Source organism: Pongo pygmaeus, chromosome 16, assembly GCF_028885625.2.
Source record: "Pongo pygmaeus isolate AG05252 chromosome 16, NHGRI_mPonPyg2-v2.0_pri, whole genome shotgun sequence".
NCBI lineage: Eukaryota > Metazoa > Chordata > Mammalia > Primates > Hominidae > Pongo > Pongo pygmaeus.
The window spans coordinates 1,871,419-1,897,419 of NC_072389.2; the positions used below are offsets into that span (position 1 = coordinate 1,871,419).

Consider the following 26,001-nt stretch of genomic DNA (forward strand, 5'->3'; position numbering starts at 1 on the left):
GGAAAGGGAAATGGGAGCTTGTGGGATTCTGGTGATGACAGAGGTGAGTGTGGTGAAGCCCTAGGGGATGGTGAATGGTAGCTCCGGATCCCTGGTGAGGAGCTTCCTCTTAAGTCGGAGTTTCTGAGAGGGGAGAGGGAGAAGCTGGGTGAGGCTAGCATGGATCTTGGGGAGCCCGGGCTGGGGGACCGTTCATAAGAAGAGCCAGACAAGACCCTACTGTTCTTAGGTGCAGACATGATTAGGAAACCTGCAGCTCCCAGGGACCCCTACCAATTTTCTAACCCGCAGAATGAAGGAGTGTGTGTGTGTGCGTGCGTGCGTGTGTGTGTGTGTGTGTGTGTGTGTGTGTTGTGAGGTATGTGCTCCTTAAGAAAATGGAAATAAACCAAGCAATGAGACAGACAGACAGACAGACAGAGATTCACTTACCCAAGTGTTCTGTCCTGTCCTCTGAATCCGCTTCCAAGTCGCAAGACGCTGTAAGCTCCAAGTCCACGCAGAGCCCGCAAAACGCTCCGGCCGCTGCTCCGCTCTGCGAAGATCTGAGTACAGGCCCGCCAGGGTGGGTTTAAATAGCCTCGGTCGCAGCCTAGCGGCGGAAAGGGCGGAGCTTCACTCCTCCTTTCCGTCAGTCACCCCCAACTTTCCCAGGCTACACCTCGCAGGAAACTGTTCTCCTGATTTGATTTCATGCGCCACATTTGGGACAACCTAAGATCTTACCAGGTTTCTTGGCCAAATATCTTATGAATTAAATGCACTGAAACACTGAAAACCATCTAGTGGTTCTGTGGTTCTCATATCGTGGTTTTGACAGCAGCAGCATCCTTGCAACCCTCAAACCCCGGAGATCCAGAGATCTGTGTTGTAGCAAGCCCTCCCCCTGACCCTGATGCATGGCAGTTTAAGAATTACCCGTGGAAGCGAAAAGACTTTGAGGAAAAAGTGGAGATAGGCGTTGTATAAACATTCTTTTGCTCTGGAACCACGTAGAGACTTGGGAGCCAGTTGGGTGGAGCATTCGTTGGATGAGGGTGCTCGGGTTAGGAATATCAAGGTGTGGCTCCAGATAATTCAATCATCTGATTAAGTTTCCAGTTATGTTAATCTGTTTTAAAATTCCGTTTGTGTAAATTCTTTTACACAGACTGAGAATGGCAAAGCCTCAACGCCAATCTCCAGGGAGGGTTGAGAGCCTCAGGTTGAGTTGATCACCAATAGCCTATGGTTTAACCCAGCATGCCTACAGAATGAGGTCTCCATAAAAACCCAAAAGGACTGGGTTTGGAGGGCTTCTGGATAACACTTCCCGGAACGTAGTGCGCCCCTCCCCACACGCCGGGCCCAAAATGTTTTTTTCTGAATTTTTGGCAATATCCGCTATAATAAAATGGTAAATGTAAGTGTTTCCCTGCGTGCTGTGAGCTCTTCCAGTAAATCAATGCAACTAAAACTGATAGTGATGGAAACCTGATTTATAGCCAGTTGCTAAGAAGCACAGGGAAAACAACGTAGGGCTTCCCATTGTTATTGGAGTGGGAGGCCAGTCTTGCGGGACTGAGCCCATTGCAGTCTAATGCTACGTCCCGGTAGATATCGTCGTCATTGAATTAGAAGACACACATATGTTGAGAATAAATTTTCTAGTCATTTGCTGTATGTCTTATTTACAATATGTAATCAAATTCTTTATCCTGACCTTATGGCACCTGGGTTGAGAACCATGATTTGAACCAAAAATTGGTCCGTCACTTTCTCTGTTTGAAACTTTATTTTGCCGCTAGCGTTTTGTTGTCGTTTTCTCGTTTTGTTTTGTTTCGTTTTGTTTCTAAGTTCTGGGGTATATGTGCAGGGTGTGCAGATTTGTTACAAAGGTAGACGTGTGCCATGGTGGTTTGTTGCACCTGTCAACCCATCACCTAGGTATTAAGCCCAGCATGCACTAGCTGTTTTTCTTAATGCTCTACCTCCCGAAGGACCCCAGTGCGTGTTGTTCCCCTTCCTGTGTCCATGGGATCTCGTTTTCCAGCTCCCTTTGTAAGTGAGAATGTGGTGTTTGGTTTTCTTTTCCCGGATTAGTTTGCTGAGGATAATGACTTCACATCACCAGTGTGTTTTTTCTTTTATTTTAAAGAATAGTATTTTATTGAATAAGATTCATTCACAGAAAAATAAGCTTTAATCTACAATGAATGCCAGACTCTACAGCAGAAAGCAATTTTCTCAGTTTTCCACACACAGAGGTTCCTACTAAGAGAAAAAAGCCATAAAATTTCACTCACAAAGGTACTACTCTGTCTCAAAATATTTCAAATAGTCTTTCACTGTAGTAGTACAGTTAGATCAGTTTTTCAGTCAGGTTAAAGTATCCCTCGAATAACTGATTTTTAAAATGCTGTCAATATCCACTCCCTATCAGTCTGCATTTGTTAATGGTGTTCAGCATTATTAAATAGCAGGGAATGGATGAAGCCCATATCCACGGACAAACCGTGACTCATGATGGTTTCATTTTTGATTTTTCAACTTTATGATGGGTTTATTGGGATATTAGATGCGTTTTTTTAGTCACACTGTGTTTTGAGTATGTGACCCCGTACTCCAGAAATAGCTATATGAAGAAAAACAGGTGCACCTAATTAAAATATACTTAGTGACTTGGGAGAAACCAATAGATGTTTACAACGGATGGAGAACCATGAAAGAGAGATAGCGGTAAATAATAACAATAACCCAATTTTCCTGCAACAGTCGAGGATTTCCCAAAACAAACACAGAATGTAGGATGCACCTAAGGCCTATGAAAGAGAGAGGGCAGAAGGAGTAAGAGAGAAATGGAAGGAAGGAAGGAAGGAAGGAAGGAAGGAAGGATGGAAGGAAGGAAGGAAGGAAGGACAGCCAGAGGGAAGGAGAAAACACCCGGTGTTAGTAAGTAAAACCAAAAAAAAAAAAATAAAAATATGCTATAGAGAGGAAATTGACAAATTTACCATTATAGATTTTTTTTTCTTTTTCTTTCTTCTTTTTTTTTTTTTTTTGAGACAGAGTCTCGCTCTGTCGCCAAGGCTGGAGTGCGGTGGCACAATCTCGGCTCACTGCAACCTCCGCTTCCCGGGTTCAAGCGATTCTCTTTTCTCAGCCTCCTAAGTAGCTGAGACTACATGTGCTTGCCACCATGCCTGGCTAATTTTTGTACTTTGAGTAGAGACGGGGTTTCACCATCCTGGCCAGGCTAGTCTTGAACTCCTCACCGCGTGGTCTGTCCACTTCGTCCTTCCAAAGTACTGGGATTACATGCTTAATCCACCACGCCCAGCCTCGGAGCCTTTTTGAAATGAACTTCTCAATGATTGACAGATGCACAATGAAAAAATCTAAGTAAACACAAATAAGTACGTAGGAAATTTAAATAGAAACAATTAACAAGTCTGTTGAAAATATAAATGTATGCATATCCCTCTGATGGAGAACATACATTGTTTTCCAATAGACACAGATGTCACAAAAATTAACCTTGTATTAGGTCAAAAGTAAAAATGTTCCTGAACTCTTGTTTTAAAATTCAAGTATGTCAAATTAAATCAAGTAATCCTTCAACTTAGAGCAACATATAAGAACATCAAACATGTAAACATCAAAAGACAGAGATAAGCCAAAAGAATTGCACTGTCCCTTTATGTGCCCTAAGTTGCAATGTCAAGCTATAGTTGGATATTATTCAACCATTTCCTGCTCTTTGCCTAGAGGTGGGGGTCTTCACTTCCCTGTCTATTCTAGGACTGGAATGCCTCATGACCCCTACAGCTTGAGGGTGCATGGAAAACGGAATGTCAGCCAGATATTCCAAGCAGAGCCTCTGCCAGCAGGACCAGGCGACCATTCTTAGGAGAGAGATTGTTCTCACCCATTATCAGGGCTTTCCTCCAGGCTAAAACTGTGGGTCTCTAATGGAATTCTTATTCAATTTTCTTACCACATTAGGGTGCCCAAAATTTTCTTTAATAGAAATCTTATTTTTTTTTAATTTTATTATTATTATACTTTAAGTTGTAGGGTACACGTGAAAAACGTGCAGGTTTGTTACATATGTATACATGTGTCATGTTGGTGTGCTGCACGCATTTAGCATGAAGTATATCTCCTAATGCTATCCCTCCCCCCTCCCCCCACCCCACAACAGACCCCGGTGCGTGATGTTCCCCTTCCTGTGTCCATGTGTTCTCATTGTTCAATTCCTACCTATGAGTAAGAACATGTGGTGTTTGGTTTTTTGTCCTTGCTATAGTTTGCTGAGAATGATGGTTTCCAGCTTCACCCATGTCCCTAAAAAAGACATGAACTCATCATTTATTATGGCTGCATAGTATTCCATGGTGCATATGTGCCACATTTTCTTAATCCAGTCTATCATTGTTGGACATTTGGGTTGGTTCCAAGTCTTTGCTATTGTGAATAGTGCTGCAATAAACATAAGTGTGCATGTGTCTTTATAGCAGCATGATTTATAATCCTTTGGGTATATACCTAGTAATGGGATTGCTGGGTCAAATGGTATTTCTATTTCTAGATCCCTGAGGAATCGCCACACCGACTTCCACAATGGTTGAACTAGTTTCCAGTCCCACCAGCAGTGTAAAATTGTTCGTATTTCTCCACATCCTCTCCAGCACCTGTTGTTTCCTGACTTTTTAATTATCCTAAATCTTAAATGCAATAACATAAAGTAAAATAAAGTCTAAGTCCCAACAAGGGGAAATTTTCAAAAAGAGTCTGAAAACCTCACGCGTTTTCTTGTTATGTTGTAAGGAGTTCTCCTGTAATTCCCCTATTAAAGATTCAGACAATGGTTGTTAATTCATTCTGCTGCTTCTGAGACTAGGAAACAAATTACCGGGCTATGTTATATCGCAAGTGTAGATTATGCGGAGTCTTCATCAACAGAAGCAAAACATGATGGGGGGGCGGGGATGGAAATATTTAAGTGAATTTTAATTGAAAAATTTCGTGGTTTTAACATTAAAAGACATGCGTATAAAATAAGAACCTATAAAAGTCTTCACTAAAATGATAAAGTGCTCATTTCCAAGTAGTAAAATATTGAAACTTTTTCTTTTCGTCGTTGATAGTGATTTATTTAACATTTCAGTACTTTATCTTTATTACGATTGTCATTATTTTAGACGAATGCACGGAAGTCAAAGGACTTCCAAATGCTCGGAAGTCAAAGGCTACCTTCACCCTGGTAGCCTTGCGAATGGCCACTGCTGCGCGTGGGGCTTTCTGGGGATTGTAGTCCATAGGCCTCCTTCCGCATGCGCCGTGGTACCAGACGCTAGCTGAGGGCGACATTGTTTGGGATGCTGCGGTAAGTCCCACCTGGACCGCGCCCCTCTCGGAAGCGTAGCCAGGAGTAAGGGTGCAGGATGTGCAGCTGTGACCCGTCCCTGTGGACTGAAGTAGGAGGAGTGGAAGAGGGGACTGGTGACCAATGATAAGGCCTCGTGGGTGGGGTAGGCTGGGGAAGTTCAGCGGCCCCTACCTACCCGGGTTGGGATGGGAAGCGCGTGGGCTCGGTTTGGGAAGCAGCCCTGGGTTTGACAAAACGTGCATCTTCACGTTTCGTGACAGCGACTTGCGCTGTGCCACCTTGGGTCGAGGCTTAGGGTCCAGTCTTGGAATGTGCATCTCTGGATGAGGGCAGAGGGGCGCTGGCTCAGAGTTTGGGAGTAATGGCTGGGGCTGTGCCTCCCTGAATGGGATGAGGGATTTGCTTAAGCAGCTTTTCTCTGGAGATAGAGGATGGCTTGGGCTATTCTCGCTCAGTTTGGCGCGGGCGATTCTGGCTCAGCACCCCTAGGTTCTTGGATGGGGAGTTGTCTTGGGTCTGAACTCTGGATTTTAGCAGCTCTGACTCCATTGGGGCATTTCTGACTTCAGGGCAGAGGTTCCGGCTTCTGGCAATAAGAAAACAACTCAGACTGTAATAACTCAGGAGTTTAATATCACCACATACATTTTGAAAAGAACGGTCCCAGGCCTGGCGCGGTGCCTCCCTCCTGTAATCCCAGCACTTTGGGTGGATCACGAGGTCAGGAGATCGAGACCATCCTGGCTAACACGGTGAAACCCCGTCTCTACTAAAAAAAAAAAAAAAAAAAAAAAAATTACAAAAAATTTGCCGGGCATGGTGGCGGGCGCCTGTAGTCCCAGCTACTCCGGAGGCTGAGGTTGGAGAATGGTGTGAACCCGGGAGGCGGAGCTTGCAGTGAGCTGAGATCGCGCCACTGCACTCCAGCCTGGGCAACAGAGCGAGACTTTGTCTCAAAAAAAAAAAAAAAGAAAAGAAAAGAAAAGAACTTCCCCATATTATTAACTCCATTCTCACCTCACATGCTGTGAGCCAGGGAGTACGGAATTTAAGTATTATAAAGCACATGAGCAAATGTAAGTGTTAAATTACACTCAACAAATTTGAAATTTGAATGCTCTCTGTATATTTGATAAAGTTAGAGATTTAGTGTTAATTATTTTAGGTGTAATAGCAGCTTTTATTACATTTCTGATCGTGTTTCTGAACAATTGCAGTTCCAGATTCAGCTGCACTTTTCCTCTAGGTCTTCATTCGCTGAAGAGGTTGATATGGGCATCTGGTCTCATTCGTGATGTATTCCTCAGATCAGAGTAGTTGTCAGGTTGGGGGATGAGAAAGGCATTTGTGTGAGAGAGCTGTGTGGACTTTGGCAGATAGGGAAAAAACAAGATTCCTGAGGTGCCATGTGTCCCATGCCTTTGGCTCCCCACCTTTTCCACCCTGCTGTCTGCCCTGAAAGGCCGCCATTGCCTTCTGGCCTTGCTTGTCTTTGGCCAATGGGAAGTCTCAACAGGAAAGTTTGGAGAGAGGAAGAAGTGTGAGTTGGAGGATCTTGTCCCCGAGTTCTCTCTCTGCAGGATTGTCACAGATTAGCTGCCCTTCTAAACAACAGGTCATGGTTTTGGTGGTCCTGGCCACACAGTCCTCTCAGTTCCAGGCTCCAGGGACTGCTCCCTCCCCTTACCTCTTAAGGCCCAGGTAGTATAATGGCATCTCCCTGTCACTTCCCAGGATAGAGCCTTATCCACTCTGATTTCCTTACCCCCAGCCAACACCATTGTAAGCCGTCTGTTTATTAAACTCCCCTCAAATTTGAATGTGCCATCTGGTTCCTGCCACGGCCCATAGTTCACACAGGCAGGGAGTGTCTGAAGCCAGTAATTCAGGAAACCAAACCCTCAACCATATATGTGTGACTGCATGTGTGGAGATGTGTGCTTGAAAATAAACCTGTCCCATTATTGGCTCTTAAGTGAGAACAGGTACTGGAAGTAGAGGGTGAGTTTATGTCTTTGCACGTGCATCTAATGTATAATATCCAAGCCAATTCTATTTGTGCATTTGTTAATATTAAGAAACACTGATTGAGTGCTTGTTAAATGATAAGACCCTTAGCAAGTACAGTGGATAAAAGACTACGGCTTGGTTTTTTTTTTTTTTTTTTTTTTTTTTTTTTTTTTTTTTTTTTAAGGATTTGTAGTTTTTTTGACAGGGGAAAGGAGGAGTGTTTCCTTGGTAGGTTTTAACTATTTTCAAATGATGTAATTCATGCTGTATTAATGACTTGAACATTCCTTATTTTGGCCTTTGTTGGAGCCCAAAATAAGAAGTGATTAATGATGTCTCTTAAAGGTAGTAAAAGAGAGAAAAAGAGTCCCAGGATTTACCATAAAGACATTTCATATCCTATTAACCTGATTCTATAACCCTGTGAGCTGCAATTCAAAGGGTAGCCAATAGACCAGTGCCAATAAATGATATTGGTCTATGACCAGATAATTTGAGAACTTGAGTGTAGATGTCTAAAATTTTGTCTTATTGATTAACATAATAATAACAATTGGGCTTTAATTTGCATACCTTCTTAATTTCCTTTTTCCAGTAATTTCTTTTTACTGTATCTTACCAAAATATCAGTCTGTGACAGACTGAAAGTAACAGTAATAATAATAAAAAAACTAGTCTTTTATCACAGATAGTGTGAGAAGCACTATCTTAGAAGGCAGAAACCTGGTTTCTGGCTTTTATTTTTTAATCTTTGGAGTTTCCACAGTGCTTAAGGTGGCAATTTTATACAGTAAGTTTCTCCACAAAGGCGAGAGGCAATTGTGTTTACAGGGTTTATCTTATGGAATCCCAATAAAAAATAGACAGAACACTCAAATGGGGTAATTTGAGAAGAGCTTAATAAAGGGACAATCTATAAAGTTGTAGGCAGGCTGTGGTAATCAACAAAGGGTATGGCAATATTTAAGAGCTAGTGATAGCAGGGTAACTTACTGCCTTTAGGACTGAAGGGCTAAGGGAGGAGGCAGTCGCTAAAACCTGAAGAAAGATTCACTGGATGACAGCTGCCTGATGGTGGCCATGAACTTTGGTCAATGGATATGGAACATAGCCATTCCACAGCAACCTTTAGGGAAAAACCTGGGGGAATAAATATTCTGACTTCACTCTTGTCCCTTCCCTGGATCTCTTGCTGACTTTCTCCATTGGCTGAACCCAACTGGAATCTAATTGGCAAGGGAATCCACTGATATAAGCAGAACAGGAAGGGGCTTTAGTGTATATGAAGTGGCAAGCTTAGAAGGTCTGTCTATCTACTTTGCTACTTGCTGTCTGAGAGCATGTATAGTTCAGTATAACATGAGCATTTCCAGAGCAGAGGATGTGTCTTATATGTCATAGGTGTGTCATCAATACTTGCAAAAGCAGTGGATAGAATGGCTGCTGGAGAGATAGTTTAGGAAGCCAAGAGTCAAGGTGTAGATGTTTAAAAATTTGCATTATTGATTAACATAATAATAAAAATTGGGATTTAATTTGTGTATCTTGGTTAATTGCAAGTTCTTTAGACCACAGGCCTGGCCATACAAGATCAAGTCTTGCATGTAAAAGTGGAAATAGCAGAAGGCCCCTGTCATCCTGAGATTGCTCTCTTTTTTTTTCTTTTTTTTTTTTTTTTGAGACAAAGTGTGTCTCTGTTGCACAGGCTGGAGTGCAGTGGTGCAAGCACAGCTCACTGCAGCCTCTGCCTCCCAGGTTCAAGTGATTGTCCTGCCTCAGCCTCCTGAGTAGCTGGGATTACAGGTGCCCGCCACCAATCCCAGCTAATTTTGTATTTTTAGTAGAGACAGGATTTCACCATGTTGGCCAGGCTGGTCTCGAACTCCTGGCCTCAAGTGATCTACCTGTCTCGGGTTCCCAAATTGCTGGGGATTACAGGCGTGAGCCACTGTGCCCAGCCCTGAGATTGCTCCCTTATTCAGCAATTCTGGAGCCTTTTTTCCAGCATAATACAGATGTAGATTATGTCAGTTCATTCACAAATCTGAGAAAAGGAAAAGAATGTGCAGGTTTTGACCCAAAAGCTTGAGGAGAGAGATAGGAGTTACACAGTGGTCTGAGACTGAGGGACTGGGGACAAATCTAGGGAAGTCTTGAGGAGGTGGGAGTTCAGTCTGTTCAGAACGAGAAGAGACGATATCTAGGGAGAGAAGGAATTGTGAGAAATTTGTACAAATAAGGAAGGAACCAATGTTCATTTATAACTTGTTGAATCCATGATCTCATGGATTCTTTCTTCTTTGCAGTTCTGCTTTTCCAGAATCCTGCCCTTTCCAAAAGGAAGATGGTATTATTAAGTTCCAGGTAAGTTAAGGGTTTCTTTCTCTTTAAATATACTGTTCATTCTGAGGAACCAGACACTTCTGCTTTCTGAAAGGAGGTCACCATTTTTTGAATGACTACTATGTGTTAGGTACTTCATCTTGCTCATAATGACTTTGTGAGGCAGATGGTTTGAATCCCTTTATAGAAGAGAAGAAACAAACTCACAGATTTCAAGATGTCTACTTTAGTGCTACTCTAAGTGTGGTTCTTGTACCAGTACCAGTCCATGAACTGCTTATCACTGCCCCATGAGGGAAAAAGAATCAAGAGTAAGTTCAGAAACTTTTATAGGAATTTGGTGTTGCCGCAGCATCTGAGTGCATGGGCAGCATATACATGACTCTACTCTAAATGTCACTGGTCTCGTTCGATAGGTAACAAGATTTGAATGGCTATCTATTGGTCAGAGTTCAACCAGCAAGGCAGAACCAGTAAGAGATATATATTAAGAGATTTATCTTAAGGAATTGACTTATATGATTATGGAGGCTAACTAGGCAAGTCCAAAATCCACATGGCAGTCCCTCAGGAAGGATGGCCAGAACTCTTAGACACAGACTGAAGCCACTGTCTATGGGTGGAATTTCTCCACCTCTCAGGGAAGCCTCAGCTCTGCTCATAAGACCTTTTAGTTTTTTGAATCAGACATACTCAGATTAGTTAGAATAATCTCCCTTAAAGTAAACTGATTATGGACTTTAATCACATCTACAAATTATCTTCATAGCAATACCTAGATTAGTGTTTGATTCAATAACTGAGGACTGTAGCTTAGCCAAGTTGTCACATTAAAAAGACCATCACAGTGTGGAGGAAGGATTTTCTTTTAATCATGAAAAAAATTAATTATGAAAGTACACAAAAAAACAAATGGTATTATGAGCCTCCATTTGCAGTACCCATCATGCAGTTTCAATGATTAACTTTTTGCCAAAGAGATTTGCTTAATCTCTTTTTCATTTTTTTCTTTCCCAGAGTATTTTAAAGAGGCATGTTATTTTACACTGTATTGGTTTTTCTCTGAGCACATCACTTTTGTATAGTACTTTATTATATATGCAACTAAAATGAATGAGCTCACACTTTTATCCTTCTGCCTGGAAACCATCTTGCCCAAGTCCAAGATTCATTAGGTAAATTTTCTATCTTCTAAATTACAGCAACAGTTTACCAAATGTTCACCACTACATCCAGGTCACCATTTTTCCAGCCTCCTATAACAGTGTCCTCAATGGTTATGGCCTGGATATGGCCTGGACCTAAAGCCAATGCCATGAATATTTGGTAGCACTCTGCTGGTTTTGGTTAGCTTGGGTGAAAGACGGACAACAGAGCAAGTGAACGCGTGAGATCGGTCAAGGCCCAGGTTAGAACAGGCACATTCTCACTTCTGCTTCATTTTGGTAGCCAGAGTAAGTTACATTGCCAAGTCAAAGCTAAAGGGGTAAGAAAACACACTCTGGTCCTTTAATGGGATTGGTGAGCATGGAAGAGGATATTTCTAAACAGTAATCTAATTTACCACATTCTCTATGTATTTCAGTATATATTTCCTTAAAAATTGACTAATGAGATAATCAATAATTATTTGGTATTATCTAATACCCAGACAATAACCAAATTTCCCTGATTATCTCAAAAATTTTTTTAACTGTTGGTTTGTTCAAATGGGATCTTACCAAGATCTATACTATCATATATTTGGCTGTTGTGTCTCCTAATCTCTTTTAATCTAGAGAAATCTGCCCCTCTACTTTATTCTCTCCTGCTATTGACTTGTTGTAGAAACCAAGTTTGGTGTCCTGTGTTCTTTCCTACATTTGGAATGCATTTGTTTGCTTCCTTTTGGTATCTTTCAATGTGTTATCTATCCACAGTATTTCTTGTAAGTGGAAGCACCAGATGCTTGAATAGATTCAGGTTCAAGGTTTTACAAGAATACTTCATAGATGGTTATACAAGAATACTTCAGAGAGGAAAATATTTATAGATTTTTGCAAGTGTTTATTCATTGATAAATTTGGTTTCTTAATATTTTGGAGCTCTCCTTGTATCTGCATCCTATGACAATCGCTGCCTAGGCTTCCTACAAGGCATCCATCCAGCTCAAGGGTGGTGAAGAAATGAGTGTTTTGTTTTCCCAGTCTCTATAGTTGAGGCAGAGAAGGGAGAATGGGGTGTAGGCTGCTTGAACCTCTATTCTTAACCCCTTCTCCCTATATTTGAACACCCCAAGTAGACTTCAGGGTATCTGTATTTCCTGAATGATTAACTCCAATTCAATTTTGTTGCCTCCTGCAGAAGAAGGCATACAGTAGTGTTACTGAGAGAGTGATGCTATTAGGACAACCGTGCTAATTCCGCTAGGTTTTGTTTTTAATAATTGTCATATTTTGGTAATTGGACAATTGTTAGGAACATATTCTTTGTGAAGCCTTTGTAACTGCTTACAACTTCCATTTGAAAGCTCTGCGTTATTTAGAGATGCAGAGTCTATTGAGAGAACATATCTGTAAATACTTAACTCTGAGCAGTGTGATATATGCATAGATAGAAATATTTTATGTAAAAATTAGTTTCTTGATTAGGAGATGGTTATTAATATCAGAATATTCCCCGCATCCTTTTATTTTGAGAAATTTCAATTTATCAGGAAAATGAAAGAATAGCATAATGTGTAATATTTACCTGGATTCACCAATTGTTAACAATCACCCACAAACATATACATAATATACGTATATATATACACATATCTGTATTTTATTTTGATGACCCAGTAGGGGATAAATTGCAGGCATTATTATAATTCATTCCTAAATATTTCAGCTTGTATCTCCTAAGAGTAAGAGCATTTTCCTACATTTCCACATTACTGTTAACATACTCAAGAAATTTCACATTGATACCACTATGTTTTAATACCTAGTTGATATCCAAGTGTTCTTAATTATCCTAATAATCTCCCTTTTCTCTATTGTGTTTTTTGAATCTAGGAGCCATGCTTTTAGTTACCCTGTCTTCTGAGTTCCTTTTAACATGATAAAAATGGATTAATCTGCCCTGAAAAAGTGAAAATACCAAATCTTGGTGTGTGATGAGAAATGAACTCATGGAACAGTACTAGACTCGTGTATCAGCACAACACCTTAGTATAGATTTATCTGTACCTATTTCCTGGGCCATATTTTATAATTTTATTAATATTGTCCTTTGGGAATCGCTGATCCAATAGGATTAATGTCCTTATAAGAGAGCCTCAACAGAGCTTGCTCTCATTCTCCCTCTGCCATGTAAGGACACAGTGAGAGGACAGCTGTCTACAAGGCAAGAGATGAAACCTGAATGAAACCTATCTTGGTGGTACTTGATCTTAGACTTTCCAACCTCCAGAACAGTAAGAAGTTAGTTTATTGTTTAACCTAATCAGACTGTGGTATTTTATTAAGACAGCCCAAACAGACTAAGACCAGTCATTTGTGTGGATGATTGATGTGGCATGTGGTTGATGTTTTAGGAAAGGGTGAAACTCAAGGACATGGCTGTTGTCTTCACCAAGGAAGAGCTGGCACTATTGGTTAAAGTCCAGATAAACCTGTACCAAGATGTGATGCTGGAAAACTTCAGGAACCTCATCTCAGTGGATGAGTAACTGAGCATCAGACCACTGGACATGTGTCCTGAAATCATCATTTCAAACCAGATAGAAAACTCCAGTTAGATCACAAAGAGAAACTTTGGACACTGGAAATAAAACTCCTAAGGGATGCATGTGAAGTTTAGAACCCTGCAGTTAATAAGCTTTTACAGATCAGTGTGAGGATCTGGCCCCTTGTGATGGGTTTGTGAGGGAGCTCTCCCCAAATCTCATACCCCTGGCCTGTGGGCATTCAATGCAGGTAGTAATCCCTCCCTCCCCTAATCACACATTTAGGCTCTCATTCTTTCCTCATATTTCTCAGAATGAGACCTATAAAATTCACACATCACCAAGAGCCTTGATCTATTGGTTGCTTCTGGAGGAAAATCAATGTTTAGCCAATGTTTTGGATAAACCAGTGTTAAAGGAACCGAGGGAGAACTTTGGTTTGGTTGGCAGTTACAATAGCCAATACTTACTGGTATGTAGTAAGTGTAATCTAAGTGTTGGCTTATTTGATTACTTTTTGATAAATATGTAACCTCATTTTCATTTCTCAGAGGTTCATATAGAGTTATGTGTTACCTAAGTTTAGTTTATGAGATAGAGATATGGTTTGGCTATATCCCTACCCAAGTCTCATCTTGAATTGTACCTCCCATAATTCCCACATGTCGTAGGTGGGGCCTGGAAGGAGGTAGCTGAATCATGGGCAGGGGTGTTTCTCGTGCTGTTCTTATGAGAGTGAATAAGTCTCATGAGATTTGATGGTTTTATAAATTGGTGTTCCCCTACAGGCTTTCTCTTTGCCTGCCGCCATGTAGGATGTCCCTTTGCTCTTCCTTCACCTTCTGTCATGATTGTGAGGCCTCCACAGCCATATGGAACTTTATAAATTATGCAGTCTTGGGTATGTCTTTATTAGTAACATGAGAATGGACTAATATGGATAGTTACTGTTATTATCCCTGTATTGGACTTACACTTCCACATCCCTGGGGAGGCCTCATAGTCATGGTGAAAGGTGAAAGGCACATCTCACATGGTGGCAGACAAGAGAAGAGAGCTTGTGCAGGGAAACCCTCCCTTTTTTTTTTTTAAGGAGTATGGCTCTGTAGCCAGGCTGCAGTACAGTGGTGCTATCTTGGCTCACTGCAACCTCCAACTACCAAGTTCAGACAATTCTCCTGCCTGTATCTGGGAATACAGGCATGCACCACCATGCCCAGCTAATTTTTGTATTGTTAGTAGAGACGGGGTTTCACCACGTTGGCCAGGATTGTCTCAATCTCTTGACCTCGTGATCCACCCATTTTGGCCTCCCAAAGTTCTGGGATTACAGGTGTGAGCCACTGCACCCATTCAGAATCTCCCTTTTAAAAACCATCAGATCTCATGAGACTCATCATTATCATGAGAACAACACAGGAAAGACCCATCCCTGTAATTCAATGGCCTCCTACCTGGTTCCTCCCATGACACATGGGAATTGTGGGAGTTACAATTCAAGATGAGATTTGGGTGGAGACACAGCCAAACCATATTATCCCAACCTGGCCCCTCCCAAATCTTATGTCCTTACATTTCAAAACCAATCATGCCTCCCAACAGTCCCACAAAGTCTTAACTCATTTCAGCATTAACTCAAATGTCCACAGTCCAGTGTCTCATCTGAGACAAGCCAAGCCTCTTCCATCTATGAGTCTGTTAAATAAAAAAACAATTTATTTACTTCCTAGATAAAGTGCATGTACAGGCATTATGTAAATGCAGCTGTTCCAAATGGGAGAGCTTGGCCAAAACAAAGGGGCTACAGGCCCCACGCAAGTCTGAAATCCAACGGGGCAGTCAAATCTTAAAGCTAGATAGTGATCTCCTTTGACTCCATGTCTTGCATCCTGGTCACGCTGATGTAAGAGATAGGTTTCCATGGTCTTGGGCAGCTCCATCCCTGTGGCTCTGCAGAGTATAGTCTCCCTTCCGGCTGCTTTTGTGGGCTGGTGTTGAGTGTTTGTGGCTTTTCCAGGCACACGGTGCAAGCTGTCGGATCTAGCATTCTGTTTTCTGAAGGACAGTGGCCCTCGTCTCACAGCTCCACTAGGTAGTGCCCTGGTAGGGACTCTGTGTGGGGGCTGTGACATGTGGGAATTATGGGACATGACACCTGGGAATTATGGGAGTTACAATTCAAGAAGAGATTTGGGTGGGGACACAGCCAAACCATATCAACGGATGAAACAACTGAGTCACAGAATTAATAACTTGCCCATGATCACACAGCTTATAAGAAGAACTAGGACTTGAGCCCTCCTAATCTTGCCCTAGGTCCTATGTTTTTAATAAATAACCTCGTGAAACCAAAGTGTAATCTGTAAACACAGGACCTTCTACATAAATCTGCATATCCCTGCAGTTGTTTCTCAGACTGCAGGATAAAACCCTCTTGGTGAGTCCTGAAATTAAATTACTGTGTCATAACTGGCAATTTTTAAAAAGGAAAATAGATTAATAGAACAGAAAACAAAAGAATTTATCAAAGTTCATTGCACATCGTATGTAAGTATCAGCTGATAAAACTTCTGTTTTAGTGAGCAGTCTGTGTTGATGTTCGTGCCTATTCTTACTGAATCACAATGCTGATTTTATTGTGGGTTACAATCAGAACAATTGGGAAAACACTGCTTAAAGCCCATTTGGGGCTGCTCATGGTCTCCCTTTCCCTGACACTATCTTATAAACTAAAGTCACTTTCAATAAAACAACCCAGAAAGGAACTTAAACCAGAAGCAGTATCCAGTGGGACTTGACCATGATATTCATGCCATTTTGAAACCCATCATAGGGTCCCAAAAATATGATCGTCCTCTTCTGCCTCAGCCCCCGGTTTGTTATATACCACAATCTTGCTTCCCTGGGTGCCAGGCCATTGACAATCCACACTATCTGTTCCCCATTCTCATAGTCATGGCTGTTTGAGATTCTACAATAACTTAAAAGGTCAGAACTTAAGGAAATGGATTATAGGATCTGAGTGGTCTCTATCTTTTCATGAAGACAAAGAACCTCGGGGAACATAAAAAGGCTGTCTCTTAGAGCTTGTCTCAGAGGTTTACATATGCATCCCCGCACAATGCCAGGACCATGTTTCACAGTGTTTATCCCTATTTCAATCCCCATTGCCTTTTTATCCCCATCCCCTTAAGGCTCACCATGTACAGTTGTGCAGTTTGTACACAAACATACATGATAGTCCTCCATATGACAGTGATGTGAAGGAAGGGAAGCCATCAAGAGATAGAACCTGTTTGTTTCTGAAACCTCTTGTGACCCTTTGTGTCCCTTACTCTGCCCAACATATGAAAAACACTCCATCAATATGTATTATTTCTATACACACATATACTACATAAAATGGGAGCCTTTCGCATACCTTTTGTAGCAAGAGTATTAAAGTCTTTTTATTGACTACTCTTATAGCGGGGAGGTGAATTTCTTCCTTCATAAATTTTTCCTAAGATTTCCTTTTATTCTTTTTTGCTGTGTGGGGGTTGAAAGGTCTTGCTCTGTCACCCAGGCTGGAATACAGTGGCACAATCTTGGATCACTGCAGCTTCTGCATCACAGGATTAAGCAATCTTCCAACCTCAGATTTCCAAGTAGCTGGGATCATAGGCAAAACCGAGACAATTTTTAATTTTTTTGTAGAGATGCGATCTCACCGTACTGCCCAGCCTGGTCTTAATCTCCTGAACTTGAGTGACCCTCCCACCTCAGCCTCTGAAAGTGTTGCTATGACAAGCATAAGCCACTGCACCTGGCCAAGATTTCTCTTAATTTCCCTACAATACTTGATTTCTAATTGGCAGCTCACAGGTTAGAATTATTGTTGCTCTAACTGTTTCACATGTCAATGGAAGCCAGGGACAACTTCCCACCCCATCATATTTCATTTTCTCAAAACCTCTGGACAGGTGATTCACAAATTCTCTTTCTTCTCATGGGACACGGGATTAAAAAAACATTTTGAATCTTCAGGAAAAGGGGTTAAATTACCTTTCTCAAGAAGTGCTTCATTGCTGGCAGATTTGGAAACAAAGGATCCGGGATTTAAGTGTGAGTCAGGATTATATCATGAACCTTCAAGAACAGTGTTCCCCTCATTTAGAAGATGTTTACCTCTGTGAAGAGTGGGCACGCATGTCTCTTCAGATTTCTGAAAACAAAAACTATGTAGTAAATGCCATTATCAAAAATCGAGATATCACAGCATGTCAAAGCCTGACACAGGTTCTTACCCCAGAATCTTGGAAGAAAGCCAACATAATGACGGAGCCCCAGAAATCTCAGGGAATATATAAGGGAATTTACGTGGAAAAGAAATTGTACAGACGTGCTTGGCATGATGACAGCCTCAATTGGACCTCACGTGATCATCATGAGTCCCAAGAATGTAAAGGAGAGGACCCTGGTAGACACCCCAACTGTGGGAAAAACTTGATTATGAAATCAACAGTTGAACAACATGATGCGGCCCATGCTTTACCACAACCTTTCACATGTAATAACTGTGGGGTGGCCTTTGCAGATGATACAGATCCTCGTGTCCATCACAGCACTCACCTAGGAGAAAAATCTTATAAATGTGACCAGTATGGAAAGAACTTAAGTCAGAGCCAATATCTTATCATTCATTGTAAAACCCACTCAGAAGAGACTCCCTATGAATTCCACGAATGGCCTACAGGCTGTTAACAGAGCTCAGACTTTCCCAGATGTCAGAAAGTCCCCTCAGGAGACAATCCCTAGAAATGTAAATAATGTGGCAAGGGCTTCAGGTGCAACTCCTCCCTTCACAACCATCATCGAGTCCACAAAGGGGAGATGCCCTACAAATGCGACTTATGTGGGAAAGCGTTTGGATTTAGGTCACTTCTTTTTATTCATCAGGGAGTACACACAGGGAAAAAGCCCAACAAATGGTGAAGAGTGTGGGAAGGGCTTTGAACAGTACTCCAACCTTCTTATCCATCAGAGAGTCCACACTGGAGAGAAGCCCTACATATCCAGTGAGTGTGGCAAGTGTTTTAGTTCAAGCTCCCTTCTTCAAGTCCACTGGAGGTTTCACACAGGGGAGAAACCTTATAGGTGTGATGAGTGTGGAAAGGGCTTCAACCAAAGTACACAGCTTCACATTCACCAGAGAGTCCACACAGGGGAGAAACCATACAAATGCAATGTTTGTGGAAAGGATTTTGCTTATAGCTCTGTTCTTCACACTCATCAGAGAGTTCACACTGGAGAAAAACCATATAAATGTGAAGTGTGTGGCAAGTGCTTTAGTTACAGTTCATATTTTCACTTCCATCAGAGTGATCACACCAGAGAGAAATTATATAAATGTGATGAGTGTGGTAAAGGCTTCAGCCGGAATTCAGATCTTTATGTTCATCTCTGAGTCCACACAGGACAGAGACCCTATAAGTGTAAGGCATGTGGTAAGGGCTTCAGTCGTAATTCACACCTCCTTGCCCAACAGAGAGTGCATATATATGAGACACAGCACACACATTGTGAGCATGGCAAAGACCTTCTGACTCATCAAAGACTACATGAGCAGAGAGAAACATTATAAACGTAGTAAGTCAGGGTTAAATTAGGAAAACAGAAGCCACACTGTATTCCAGATAATAGAAGCTTACTCAGCCTGTGGGAGGGCTGGGGGAGCAAAAGACAGGGACACTGCCATCGACAATGTCAGCCCGCAGCACTGGGGTGTGCCAGGCAAGTATTGTGGATTTCAAGAACTTCTGTATGCTACAATGGCAAAGTAGGTTACTCTTGACAAATGGGTGGTTTGTGGTAGTGTTTGTAGTTAGAGGTAAAATTTCCATTAAAGGGTGTATCCAGGAAAAAAATTCTAATTGGGATGATTATGGTAAGGTCTTCAGTTTAGCCAAAGTCCCTAGATTTTTTTTAGTCCCCAACGGAAAAATACTCTCTGTATGAAGAACATTCAAAAGTGTGCTCGGAAATGAAACCAATGCTCTTACTATGAAAGAATATTAGTACTCAGGTTTTCTATGAGATTCTCTGCACAGGCAAGAAGCTCTGCAGAAGTGACATTTGAAGGATGCGGCAAAGGCAGTGCTGTATTAATCACACTGGTTCCATTTCCTTGCAAATAAGAAGACTCTATTCCTCAGTAACTCTTGCAGTTAAGAGTGTGCCCATGTTTGAGTTCTAGCCAATGGAGTGTGAGCAAAAGTGATACAAGCCACTTTCAGGTCTAGCCTTTATAAACATCCTCAGGCTTCTCTATCCCTGCCAAGGTGACCTCGGAAGCTGCTTATTCCAGACTGGGTCGATAGAAGGTCGCTATCTGATCTGTGTTGGCTTTCTTTTTAGAGTAAGAAATAAAAATTCATTGTGTCTCACCACTGAGATTTTTAGTGGTTTATTTGTTACTGCAGCATTGCCTAGGCCATCCTGACTAGCATGGAGGGATTTTATAGCAATATGTTTCATTGTCATTGGAGTCCACATACAGAAGCAACATTGTAATTCAGAGTTCAAAGCTTTTAAGTCTTTAAGGCTTGATGTGGCAGTGCAACCATCTAAAATGGTATGGATGGGACTTCTCCAGTGATAACCTTCATTCTTTGGTGTGTACACCAAAAAGAAATGTTCAAGATGATATAGCTGTGGTAAAACTTTACTGAAAAGTACAACCCACAGACGTAAGAAATCTCATACAATAGAGAAACTCTGTAGGGTGGGAGCTGAATAAATTTGTCAGCTCACACATTAAGTGCGATAAAAAATTAACTAGAATAGGTGTTCTGTGGTTAGTCTTAATAAAATTAATTGAATAAAGCTAACATTTACTAAAGTGAGCAATAACATGTAAAAAACCAACAGTGTTCATTTCAGACTGATGCAGTCTTCTTCTCAGCAGACTTGTATAATAATGGGTTTTTAAAGGGTGCTCTTTCTGTCAGCTTCCTCCCAAAATTGTCATTTAATTGGGGATAACAGATGAATTCGAGAGGCGATCTCTTTGCTCTTTTTTTTTTTTTTTTGGAAACAGGGTATTGCTCTGTCACCCAGGTGGCTGGAGTGCAGTGGCCTGATCATGGCTCACTGCTGAAGCCTTGAACTCCTGGGCTCAAGTGATCCTCCTGCCTCAGCCTCCTGAGTAGCTGGGACTACAGGCATATACCACCATGTTCAGCTAATGTTTTCTTTAAAAAATTTACTTGTAGAGATGGGGTCTTGCTTTATTTCCCAGGTTAGTCTCATTCTTGTTTCAAGTGATCTTCCTACCTCAGCTTCCCAAAGTGCAGGGATTACAAGTGTGGGCTACTGCACTCAGCCCACAATGTCTTTTATTTTTTCTTCAAAAACAATATCCTTTTTTGTTTTAATTGACTTATAGGTTTCTTCATTTGGATCATGGTTTATTCCTAGTTTTTCCTTCATTACATTTTCCTGCCAGTTATAGTTTGTAAATAGAATAGCCAGTCAAGTGCAAATAAAACCATCTCTGAAGTGTCATTTTCTTACTGATCAGGTGGATAAGAGTGAAGTATTTTAAAAATTCTATGTCAGTAGAAATGAGGAAATGAGTGTTCTTACATAAGTTGGTGGGGAAAAAAAACAGGTACAAAGTTGCTGGAGAGGATCTTGTCTATATATATCAGATGTACAATTTGCATTGTCTTTGAGCCAATGATCCTCCTCAGAATATATTTTTAGGATGTAATTACATGAGTGGAAAAATATGGTTTCAGAAAGAAATATATTCTAAGAATTTTGCAATGAGAAGACCGTAAACAACCTGAAGCTTCATGTGTAAGAATTAAGTAAATTAAGGCATCCCATATAATGGAATAACATGGCTCCATCAACAATGATCTAGATCTATAAACATGTCCACATATTATTGTCCATGTCCACTACATACTCCAGTCTTCCTACGCAAACAGTAGGTTAGAGAAAAAATCTGGGATACACATTATCCCAGGAAGCTTTTGGGGTTTACAATGGGTGCTACATTCCCTCATGACAGACTCAGCCCTCAGCCTTGGTGGAGGTGTCCCAGGCAATCCTCCAGTTTGGTCAGGAGCAGCCCTTGCATATCACATTAAGGTTTTTAAATATATGATGCTAACAGGATTGTCTCCCTACTTCATAACATTGTTTGCTTTTCCTCTTGTAACAAAGTAGCATGGAAAAAGCAGAAATTAGTCTAGCACCCAATCAGTGGGAGCCAATCTCATTTACAAATGTAGATGCAGAGATCCTAAATAAATATGAGCATGTCAAATCCAATGATTTGATAAAAGCATAACAGACTCTGCTCATGTATAATTTATCCTAAATATGCTTATCAGCTTCTGCCTCATAACACACACAAGAACTGAGTAGCTCTAAATACAAATTTATTTAGCTCATGATGTGTGAGCTGGCAAGTTCAGTTGGCCTTAGCTGAGCAGTTCTGTTGTGGGACATGCTAGATTACCTTAACTGGGCTTTGTGCATGCATCTGCATTCAGCTGATGGCTCATCTGGGCCTGGCTGTTTTATGATGGTCATAGATGAGACAATGAAGTTCTCTCTGTCATCATGGTCTCTCATCCTCCAGAAGACCAATCTAGGGTTGGTCCCATAGTGCCAGGGTTTCAAGAGCAAAAACTGTGATCTCTTAAGGCCTCATCAGAGAACAGGCTCAATGATACTTCCACCACATTCTAATGATTAAAGCAAGTCACAACACTGGCCTAGATTCATGCGGTGGGATTAAGACAAGATAAAAAATGTTGAGACATAATCATTGGAAGGAAAACGAAGGAACTATTTTTATGTTAGAGAATAATGTTATTTACTTATAAAATTCAAATTCGCCTGTAAAATTTGACCAGTTGAAGTCTGTTTTAAAATTATCAGTTCAAAAAATTGGTTTCACACAAAATTGGCACATGAAAATTCATAGCATCACTATGTAAGTGTCTTTTATAAAATGTAGCCAAAATGTTTCATTCACAATAACAATTGTGTGCAAAACCAGAAGTGTCCAAAGGTAATTCTGGGAGTTCCCTTTGGGATGCGTAGGTGAGGAGCTATCTGGAGCCTCAGACTCCCACATTCTTCAGTGGGAAGGGCTTTACATGAGCTCAACTTCCCAGCGGCTTTCTCTTTCTGATGGGAGGTGTTAGAACCTGGCTTTCTCATGCAACTTCTGTGAAGCTCTGACAACTAAAGCCAGATTGTCTGTTTTAGTCAACCTGTCGGATCAATTAGTCATTTGATCTGACAACTAAAGCCAGATTCTCTGCTTTAATTAAGTAGTCCAGATTACCTTCATAGTCAATTAGTTCCCCCACCAACATGGATGCCTTCACAATTGCTCTTTAAGAAGGATAAAAGCATAGGGGTGAGGTGTGGTCTATCCCCTGCATCACCAAGGCCCTGGTGATTCTTCAAGTGGTGAGAGAAATTGTGGTCCTGTGCGTTCTCTTCCAGACCCTTAGCTTATGTGTTTTCCCTATAAAACTTCGTCCTAATCCCAGCACTTTGGGAGGCCGAGGTGGGTGAATCACGAGATCAGGAGTTTAAGACCAGCCTGGCCAACATAGTGAAACCCCGTCTCTACTAAAAATACAAAAAATTAGCTGGGCATAGTGGCAGGCACCTGTAATCCCAGCCACTCAGGAGGCTGAGGCTTGAGCCCAGGAGGTGGAGGTTGCAATGAGCCAAGATCGCACCACTGCACTCCAGCCCAGGCGACAGGGAGAGACTCTGTCTCAAAAAAAAAAAAAGAAGTCCCTTATGTGTGATGATAAAATTTGATGAAGAGCAACATTGGTGGACTTACACTACCAGAGATCAACATTTATTATAAATTTTCTGTAATTAATACAGTGTAGTATTAGCTCAGGAGAGAAAAAATAGATCAATGGAAAAGAATAGGGAGTCGAAAAACAGATCCACATGTATACAGTGAGTCAGTTTATCAGCCTTGAAATATGTTGCAGAAATAATAGTCATTTTAATAACTGATGCTGGGTTCACTGGCTACTTAACACTAGTTCTTCATAAAATTGCAGGTAATAAATACAAATAACATGCAGCTGGAAGACTGGGATCAGTGGCTGTGCCTCCACTAGACTGCCCATAGAAACACATAGTAACAGCTACCAAAGGTGTCTGATCTGTCTTGTCATTTTTTTAACTCATTTTGTTCAGGTATAATTTAAATAAAGTGCAGATTTTAACTACATTTGTTTTAAAAATGTACATATCCTTGTTAATAATGCACATTCAACATGTTAAACATTTTCTTTACCCCAAAAAGTTCCCTTGTGCCCCTTTCCCTTCATTTCTTTCCAAAAAAGGATATAATCATTGTTTTGGTTTCTATCACCATATGTTGGTTTTGTCTGTTCTTGAACTTTATATAAATTAAGTCATACTGTAATATACTCTTGTATTTGGCTTTTTTTCATTCAACATGGTTTTCTAAATTAGTAATTTATAATAAAGAGTGTTGCATATTTTATTATTGTTTATAAATTGTGTTCTAAAAACATTCTATATTAGTAAAATTTATAGTAAACTTCTATAATGTACATACTTTTCTTTCTGGAGAGCCATTTATTAAACATTTATTAGCATACCACTAACAGAGGAGATGTAACCCCAGAATTGGCCTTTTTCTTCTGAAGTCAACTGGCTTTGAATTAGAATGTAGCATTAGTTATTATTCCTCATTCCCCACTCATTCTCTGTATCTACTTCCCTTATTTTTTCTTTTATTTTTCTGCAGACACTATGGTTACTTAAGTGTCTACTTCTCTTTTTCTGCATGGCTTCGACTGGAGACACTGGTCACCTTTGTTCCCCACTGCCTTTTCAAAGGTGCTTGTTAGGGAACAAAAATATACTTTCTCCCTCTAGAGCAGTAGATTTGTTTATGGCCCACTCTAGTGAAGACAGTGTCTCCCTCTAGGGTGAAGAGCAGTGGTTTTGTTCCCATGGGCTATCATAAAAGATTCAGGTTTCCTAAGCTTAGGGTTCTATTCCTACAACGCAGCCCGCTAGGCCTGCAGCACCTGGCCTTCCATGTCACTCTATGGGATTAGAATGCCAAAAGTCATTGCAAAGAATGACACTGTGGCTACTGCTGTGGTTGTGACTAAATAAAGTCCTTTGTCTCAGAGCCAGGAGTCTCTCGTCTTGTGCCAGCATCAGTGAGACTGTCAGGCTAACTTGTGAGCTCATAAATTGGTTACTTTCAGATCCTTGGTTTTTGATGGAAATAAATGTCTCTTAATATTAGATGCAAACTAGGGCTGCCTGGAATGCTTTCAGCTTTTTACAATTTTTTACCGGTGAAATATACATAACATGAAATTTACCATCTTCACCATTTTTAACTGTATAGCTTAGTAGTGTTAAGTACATTTACATTGTTGTACAACCAATCTCCAAAACCCATTTTATCTTGCAAAACTAAAACTCTATCCCATTCAACAGCAACCCTCAATTTTCCCCTGCTCCCAGCCACTGGCAACCACTATACTTTGTGTCTCTATGCATTTGACTTCTCTGAGTCACATAAATGGAATCATACAGTATTTGACTTTTTTTTTTTCTTTTAAAATGGAGTCTCGCTCTGTCACCCACGCTGGAGTGCAGTGGTTCCATCTTGGCTCACTGCAAGCTCCGCCTCCAGGGCTCACGCACGCCATCTTCCTGCCTCAGCCTCCTGAGTATCTGGGACTACAGGCACATTCCTCCACGCCTGGCTAATTTTTTGTATTTTTAATAGAGATGGGGTTTCCCCATGTTAGCCAGGATTGTCTCGATCTCCTGACCTTGTGATCCACCCACCTCGGCCCCCCAAAGTGCTGGGATTACAGGCGTGAGCCACCACACCTGGCCCAGTATTTGCCTTTTTGTGACTGGCTTATTTAACTTACCATAGTGTCCTTAAGATTTATTTGTGTTGTAGAATATGTCAGAATTTTCTTCCTTTGTACACTTGGGTTTCTTCCAACTTTGGCTACTGTGAATAATGCTGTTATGAACATAGGAGTACAAATATCTCTTCAAGACCTTGCTTTCAATTCTTTTGAACACACACCCCGAAGTGGAATTAATGGATCATATGGTAATTGTATTTTCAGTTTTTTCAGGATCTGCCGTTCTGTTTTCAATAGAAGCTGCCACCATTTAACATAATGTTTTTAACTTCATTTATACTATTATGCTTGTCATATGCTTGTTAGTCTTCATTTTATGTTCAGAGTAATCAGGAAATTACCACAGTTTTCCCATTCTCACGTTGGTGAACATTTGTTTCCAGGTTTTGGAAATTTTGAATTAAGCTACTAAGAATATACTTGTATTGGCGTTTTTGCAGACATATGCTTTGATTTCTCTTGGGTAAATACCTAAGAGTTGAATTGCTGTCATAGGCTAAGTGTATGTTATCTTTATGAAGAATTGCCTGTCCTTGTCTATTAACATAAAGAATGAGGTACTTTACTGTTCATTTAAATTTTTATGTGGTTGGGCTGTGTGAAGTGGCACA

The 26,001-nt window shown here is 40.9% G+C and overlaps 1 protein-coding gene across 1 annotated transcript; it reads left to right on the forward strand.

Annotated features, from left to right (window-relative positions):
- The first annotated feature begins 17,016 nt into the window (after window positions 1–17,016).
- LOC134738254 (zinc finger protein 285-like) lies at window positions 17,017–23,804 on the forward strand. Its single transcript, XM_063652469.1, has one exon. The coding sequence runs from the start codon at window positions 18,127–18,129 to the stop codon at window positions 18,859–18,861; it is 735 nt and encodes a 244-aa protein (XP_063508539.1). The 5' UTR covers window positions 17,017–18,126; the 3' UTR covers window positions 18,862–23,804.
- Window positions 23,805–26,001: the final 2,197 nt, after the last annotated feature.

Excerpts from the sequence above, each read along its gene's own strand:
- LOC134738254 (XM_063652469.1), top strand. The coding sequence starts at position 18,127 with ATGAATTCCACGAATGGCCTACAGGCTGTTAACAGAGCTCAGACTTTC.